Raw genomic sequence first — 7819 nt, forward strand, 5'->3', positions numbered from 1 at the left:
GAAATCAAAGGTTACATCATGTCACTACTTTTAAAGGCTCTATTCTAACACAATTGTCTTGCACTTCAATGACAACAAATCTAAGACATTCATAACGAATATTGAAGCTCGCATAGGATGCAACCTTAGATGAATGGTATGTGGACGTAAAACATTCAGATATAATGTAGGTACATAGTCTCATGAATGGTAGTTGAGTTGATTTGCAATTGTTCTAGAACTCTAAGTTCATAAGATAATAGGTTGTATCTTTATTGCTCATAGTGGATTATTGTTTTTTGTTGTAACCTCAAGTAAAGATTTTTTACCTTTGGAAGGTTTTTCACATGTATGCTTGTATTGTGCATTCATGCTTTGCTGTGAGTAAGGATATTCTAATCTTTGAGTTTTGGTTGTTATCTTTCCAACTTCTTGGATTGTCACAAGCATTTCTATTTAAATTTGAACCTTTAATTAATCTCATCCTAGGTAAATTAGAAAAAATTGGTTTAAGAATGGTAACTAATTGGTTAAATTGAATTGAGAAATTAATCTGTGTTATACAAGAGCTAGCATTTTTAATTTAACACTTACCCTTGTAATTTAGGGTCTTACAAAAAAAATATGACATAAATTATCTATTGAAATGTTTCCTCAAAAAGGTCCTTGATTTGATTGTTTAATATTTTACAAAATAATCAAATAATATAATATCTTTTCACAATTTTGATGAAACTTCTGATGATATAAAACATTTTTTTCCCTAAATATTTAACTTTTTTTTCTCATCTCTTCTCAAATTTAAATTAAGTGTAATTGTGAGTTGATTTTGTGATATAGGTGCAACATTCCGATCTTGATCTCTCATGATTAAGACATTGCAATGGGTGAATTGGTAGATGAATCCATGTCATAGCTAAGTTAGTAGGTGAATGCTTTAAGCTATGCTTGGAGGTATGGTTGCTTATCTCTTTACCCTTTCTCTCTTTCTCTCTATTCTTCTTCTTCTTCTTCTTTTCTTTAAGCACACTAGCTTCAGCTGCAACTATTAGTAATTAAGGTCTTAAATAGACATACATATTTCAATTATTTTGAATGCTATGAAAATTAGCCAACTTTTCTCATGATACAACATACTCACTAAATTTCATCAATTAATTTTTTGATCATGAAGTAAATAATCAAATGTGATGATGAGATAAGTAGTTTGAATCAAGTGAGTTTAATTTGAAGAATTAATTAATGACTATGAAATGGGAAAGTGGGGGAGCCTAAAAATGATTTTGATCAACAAATTAAGTTTAATTGTTGCAAACTAATTAAATCATACATTACAATATCATTACAATAATGTTTCTTTGTTTAATTTAGTCCCCTTATTAAAGTTTGGTATCAGAATGAAGTGAAACATTCGTGTTCAGATGAATTGGAGTCGTCACAAGGAGAGTGGTTGTGTCTACCTTCATATGTTGTTATCACCATCCGACAATCTTCTGATAACCGCTCCACCCTCTTCTTCACTCGACAATTTGTATGAGTACAACGATAATAACTTCTGCAATTCACTCAAACATATATAGAAAACAATAAGTTATTATGCAACAAGGCAAAGCAAAGGATTATTAACTTACATAAAAATCATCATAGCTAGACATTTGTTTTAGGTCTTAAATTCAAGTTATATCTCATTACATATACATATGAAGGTAGTTAACTTTGTTATAAGTTCATATTTAAGTTTGTTTACGAAAGCTTATTAAATCTTAAAAGTTGTTTTTGAATGTGAAATACAACTTATAACAATGTTTTAATAAAACGTTCAAATATAAACCCCATTTTCTAATGTAATTTATTTGCACTAATGTTTTTCTTCAAACATGATATGCAAAGTAAAGTACATTCTTCTTTTATTAAAATTTTAGCGATATGAAAATTATCATTATTTTTTTATAAAAGCAATTTTAAAATATAGTTCTCAAGTATAAAACCAACAATAGAATTAATTACTTCTACTTACATTAAACAACAAAAGTCAAAGACGATCTTCAAGAGGTCTTTTAGCTCGTTAATTATCTTCATTTTCTATATTTATCATCATACCATCTTAGAAACCAATTCAATTGACTCATAAATAAGAAAATCCATTAGAATATAAACACCTAGAACTCTCAAAATTATACAAGTCTCACATCTTTTACTGATGCTATTCTATCTTTAAGTAAACACTTGGAATCAAAAGAAAGAAATAACTTATCTTAATCTTGTACATTACATTATTTTTTTGCACTCCTACGAGGTGTTAGTTTGATGTGTAGAAACTATGCCAATTGCTAAGAAAAAAAGAATTAGATCGACCAAAATGCATGGTCTTATCAATATTGGCACCCATACCATAGAGTAGATATTTAAAAATTAGATATAATCTATTTTTTTATGAATTATATTAGCGGAAGAAAAAAACAAAGTCATAGAAACATAACCATGGTCCTATCTAAGACATCAAATATTTGGCTATATTAATAATATTTTCATTTTATAAGCTATTTATGTCATTTACACTTAATGGCTTGTTTTCAATATTTACTAAAAGTAAAAATATTTATTAAAAAAAATTATTTCTACTTTGGTCACAAAACAATCCCCAAATACTTACACCATTCAAAACATTAAAAATGAAAAGAATGTTTTCAAATTTTAATCATGTCACAAGAATGACATGGTACCAATTATTTAATAATGTTGATGTGCTGAATAAGAATCATAATAATTTGGTTGAACTTTGATTATGAAAGAATTATATTTCAGCCATGCATGATTGAAGATTTTGACATTTTCTTTTAAGTGTGCACGTGTGCCACTCACTTTAATATCTTTTTGTGGTAATAGTTATGAATTATGATGACAATCTCTTTGGGCTTCTTTGTCGGTCCATTGGACCAACTTTTGCATTGGTACCTATAATAAATTGTTCAAAACTTTATATTATAGACAAATTGTTCAATATATTATAGATAATTATATTGTCTATATATATATATAATTCAACTTTGCTTATAAAAAAAGATGATTAATCATAATTGACACCTTAGACAAATAGTACTAAATCACCCTCATAAAGTAGACAAGTGGACTTCCAATGCCACCTAATCACAAAAATGGGTTGATAAACAATAAATTCTGATTATTTATTATGATCACAAAGGAGAGAAAAACCACCCAATTATTACATATAAATATATATATATATATATACACCGAAAAAATCTGAAGGAAAGAAAATAAAAAGGAAATTTGAAGGAAATAAAATAGAAAAGAAAAGATCAAGAAAAATAAAAAATAAGTTTAAAGTCAATACATTATTTTTACATGATTCTTTAAACTTATTTTCCTCAATTATGTAAAAATCAAATAATTTTAAAAAGCATAAATTTATGACTAATTTTAATTATATTTAACTTTTTTTTTTCATATTTTCCATAGTGAAATCATGAAAAAACAGTTTTTTGTAGCATTTTTTTTTTCTTAGAATTTTTTTAGGAACCAAACATAGCCTATATCTGTTGTGATTTTTTTTTAAAGCCTTTTCTTAAGTTGGTAAGCACCATACAAAGTAAAATTCTACATGCATTCCATCTTATTGATAGGCAACCATTTTCTCTTTGGCTTGGATGATTCTATAGCCCTAATACACCGACTCTCTAAGTTAGCAGAGAAAAATCTAAGTGACTTTTGTTGTATATGATTCTCTATATAAAGATCTAAGTGAGTTTTTCTAGTACAAAACCAAGTGAGACTGCAAACTGTAACATCCTTTTCTCCTAAAGCATTCCATACACAGCTTCACATACACAGACCTTCTCCTATATCGTTTCCTGACTCCCTGAAAAAAATCAAACTGTATCTTTTGATGATTCTATTTAAACGTTTCTCAAATCTCAAACCTTGATTATTTTCTGGGCTTTTTTTTTTTTTTGGGGGGGGGGGGGGGCTGGGGGATGGAAGAAAGAAAGTTAGGATACAATGCTTCCAAAATAATTCAGTTATCAGAAGAGACATTTCATTAGTATGTTTAAGAAAAGGGGGGCAGATTGATGAAGTTAAGTGAGGTAATGTGAAGGAATATCACTATACACAAGTAGACAAACAAAAGTATGTCAAATCATGATCATCAATAAAGCACAAGTACTGTATATATGAAGAAATCAAATATTCATAATTGTATGTTCCTAGTACTAGATATTAAATTTAGAAATATGATTTCCAAATGAAATCTCACAACAGTAGCCAATAATTCAATGAGAATTCTGCAATATATGCATATATATTCTTGGCTAATATCCTGTAAATAATCTTGTGGCATTTAGATGATAACTGGTGCATGGATCTATGCTATCTTAATCTAACCATCTTCCTTCTTCAAATAAGAAATTGCTGATTTTCAATTCTACTGACTGAATTGTGAAATTTTCGCCATTTTCAGGACCTTCTACTTATTTTTCATTCAATAACTTTATGCAATATTCATGGATCACACCATTCTGATAAAGAAGTTGGATGATTTGCATAAAGCATGAATTTTGTGTCCATGGTCAAACTTAGATGGATGAATATTTTCCACAAGTATGTGCAGTACTGTGTTGAAGTTGAGAGTTGTTTTGGTTAAATATGCATACAAATTAACATGAGGATAATTTGATTAAATTTCTCTATGAAGTTCTATAAGATATATCTCTCTACAAAGGATTAAAATAAACTGATTGGCTAGTAGGAAAATGAAGGAAACTAACCACCTTCTTGGCTATCAAAGGCCAGCATAAATTGTCGGTGGATGGTATAGAGCTTCTGACCTACTGTTAGAGAAAAATTCTCTGCCAAAATTATAAGGATGGAATACTTTTGAAGAGATTTCCACTGGGAAATATAGTACTTGCCACAGACACTAGGACACAAAATCTATGCTGTGGGAACCATGTCCGCCTAATCAAATATCGTCAGTCTCAGTGCAGAACTAACAATAAAGCTCACAAAATGGAAGATACATATACATACATACGTACATACATACATATGTATATATAAGCAAAGCATATGAAAGAAAATTTCAAAAGAATGTGGGGTTTTTGCAACATGAAGATTGATGGTTGCTTGAATATAAAGGGAGGCCAACCCACCATCTCTGATGCCCTCATCAATGGCCAACACATTGTTTCAACTTTGCATTACATGTATATGCATCTAGAAGACTAGAACATGAAACCAATGACCAAACTAGCACTTTTTTCTTTGTTTTTTGGTTTTGTGCATTGAGAAAAAAGAGGCCTCAATGGCTGTGACAGTGTACTATCAATATTCTCCTGCTGGTAGCTCTCGAATCTTTAGGAAATGATTATGTGCATGCCTTGAATGTACTTGTTATATAACCCCTTTTTGCTTACAAAATATTGTATTATAATTCTTCATATTGTCCACCTCCAGAAGGGGAAATTCTATGCCCTATGTATGATGTTAGTATAAGAAAATTTATGAGGCAATTTAATTATTTTTGGAGGCAGTAATGTTACCTTGGATGAAGGCTATTCTTGACGACTTTCTGGCCATATTTTCTCCATTTGTAACCATCGTCGAGCACATCCACCTCGCTTCTAGTTTGAAAACAGAACCTTGGCTCTCTAAGCTTTCTCCTCGCCTTCACTTTGGTCTTTTCTGAGGATGAGCTCCTCCACCTGCCAAATTCAAAATACCCAATTATATATATATATATCACACATATACAAATAATTCCTCTTTAATTTTCTTTTCATTTCTTTTTTCCTGTTTTGCAGAGAGGAGTCAGTAATTGGGAAAGAAAAGAGTAATTTAATCTGTTGATGGACATGTGGATGTGGGTTTGGATTTGAGCATCGATGTGTATCAAGACTCTTGTGGATCAAGTACTTATTCCCTCAAACACGAGAGATTCAGAGAGAAAGAAGGAGAGAGGTTATAGGATGGTGTACGAAAAGGCATATATATATTTATGTATGCTAGTCTGCAATCAAATTCATTAGGCTGTCTATCCTCCATGTATGGCTAGATCTCCTCTAGATTCTGTGGGAGACCTTCAAGAAGCTTTTTTTTTCTAGGGAGTGTCAAGCACAGAGAGGGAGAGAGGGCGAGAGGGAGAGGGAGAGAGAGAGAGGGCATGTATGGATGGAGAGAAATCAAGAGTAGAAACACCCAGAAGAAGAAACAAAGGAAGAAAGCAAAGGGTTACCATGAATTGCTTCCATCGTTGGCATTACCAGTGCAATTCTCTTCATTCACAGCCTTCGGATCCAATGTCCCCACCTAGTGTTTATTCGCCAAAAACATATAAAAATACACAAAGGGGAGAGTATCAACAACCCCAACTCCCAAATCTAAATACCAGTAATAAACAAGAAAAAAAAAACATTAATTTATAAGGCAAAAAAAGATTAAAAAAAAAAGAGAGAATGAAACCCCATCTTAAACAACAATTTTCAGACTTTCTTATCATCATATATATCATCACCTGCTCATTATTCCAAGAAGGTCTGGTGAGAAGATCATTGTGAGTAAAGCCCATGGTTGTATTAGTAGTGGTGTTGGTGGGTGTGGGTGTGGGTGTGGATGTGCTAGCAGTGTTGAGAGGCTGAGACATCTGAGCAGACTGTGATGGTGCCAAGAAACTCAGCACCTGGTTCTCCTCAAACTGCACAAACCCCATTTCATGGATGCCTTGAGGAGTAGTAGAATAAGACACCTGAAGCTCATAATTTGGAACCCCAGATCTTTCTCCTTGATGATGATGATGATCCATCCTCAATTAATTTCTCTGATATAATTCCAATCAATTTATACAAAACCTCTCTTTTATATCCTTCTCTCTTTCTTCTTCCTTCTTCCTCCTTGGCCTTCACCTTCCAAAGCTACAGCTGGGTGGTGCATGTGTGATCTTCTTCTTAGATCTTCTTCAACCAGCTCATGAGTTGCATGTGTCCGTACAGTTGTCAAGAAGGGTATGTGCTTCACATGGTGCAGTTTGGTCAACCAGTAAACGCTAGAGAGAATGTTTCCTGAGAAAACTTATTAATATTCCCCCCTTCTCTCCTCCTTCTTAACCTTCTCCACAGTCTCTCTACTGTTTCTGTCACATTCACATCAAATAATTTACAGAAACTCACTCCACAGGAGAGAGAGAGAGAGAGAGTAGGTCCCCTATCCCTAATTACTTGTCTTTGTATATTCTATTACTATTTTAATAATTTTACTATCATTTTCTCCTTCATCTCTTATCTCTATTGTTATCATTTTTGTTCAGAGCAATCATGCATTCTCTGAATTATTTTTCGATTTGCTTCCCCGATAATTATCAGCATATAAGAGTCCATTTGGCAGTCATGTTAGGAAGCAATTTTATCTTGAAAAGTGTTTTTGAAAAAAAAAAAAAAAACAAAAGAAAACCTTTTAATATTTTTATTAAAAATTATTTATATTATTTTTGGAAGAAATATTTAGAATATGTTTAATAATAATTTTAAAAAGAGTTTCTAATGTTTAAGATATTTAAAAATTTTGATAATTAGAATATTAAAAAATGTATAAATGCTTTTTAAAATCACTGTAAAATGTATTTGTAAAAACACTTTTAAATAAAACACTTTCATTAAAAACACTTCGAATAAAAGCATTATTAAACACACTTTAAAAGTATATTTAACAGTAATTCTAATAAGTGTTTCTAATTTTTCTAATACTCAAAAAATAAAGATTTTTAAATGTTAGAAAGATGATAAATACTTTCTAAAATCACTATCAAACAAACACTAAGAATGCGTCT

At 31.1% G+C, this 7819-nt stretch overlaps 1 protein-coding gene across 1 annotated transcript; it reads right to left on the reverse strand.

Annotated features, from left to right (window-relative positions):
- Positions 1 to 1274: 1274 nt before the first annotated feature.
- Positions 1275 to 7111, reverse strand: LOC117931781 (probable WRKY transcription factor 12). The gene is made up of 4 exons (XM_034852847.1): positions 6512 to 7111; positions 6233 to 6306; positions 5541 to 5702; positions 1275 to 1534 (listed from the first exon to the last, which is right to left on the reverse strand). The coding sequence occupies exons 1-4, from the start codon at positions 6797 to 6799 to the stop codon at positions 1372 to 1374; spliced, it is 687 nt and encodes a 228-aa protein (XP_034708738.1). The 5' UTR covers positions 6800 to 7111; the 3' UTR covers positions 1275 to 1371.
- Positions 7112 to 7819: the final 708 nt, after the last annotated feature.

This window comes from Vitis riparia, chromosome 15, assembly GCF_004353265.1.
Source record: "Vitis riparia cultivar Riparia Gloire de Montpellier isolate 1030 chromosome 15, EGFV_Vit.rip_1.0, whole genome shotgun sequence".
In the NCBI taxonomy this organism is placed as follows: Eukaryota; Viridiplantae; Streptophyta; class Magnoliopsida; order Vitales; family Vitaceae; genus Vitis; species Vitis riparia.

Bases quoted from the DNA above. Each gene is read 5' to 3' on its own strand.
- LOC117931781 (XM_034852847.1), bottom strand. From the start codon at position 6,799: ATGGATCATCATCATCATCAAGGAGAAAGATCTGGGGTTCCAAATTAT. The intron at 5,703-6,232 runs GTAACCCTTTGC...TGAATTTGGCAG, and splicing joins AACGATGGAAGCAATTCATG to GTGGAGGAGCTCATCCTCAG. The intron at 1,535-5,540 runs GTAACATTACTG...AGTGAATTGCAG, and splicing joins AAGAATAGCCTTCATCCAAG to AAGTTATTATCGTTGTACTC.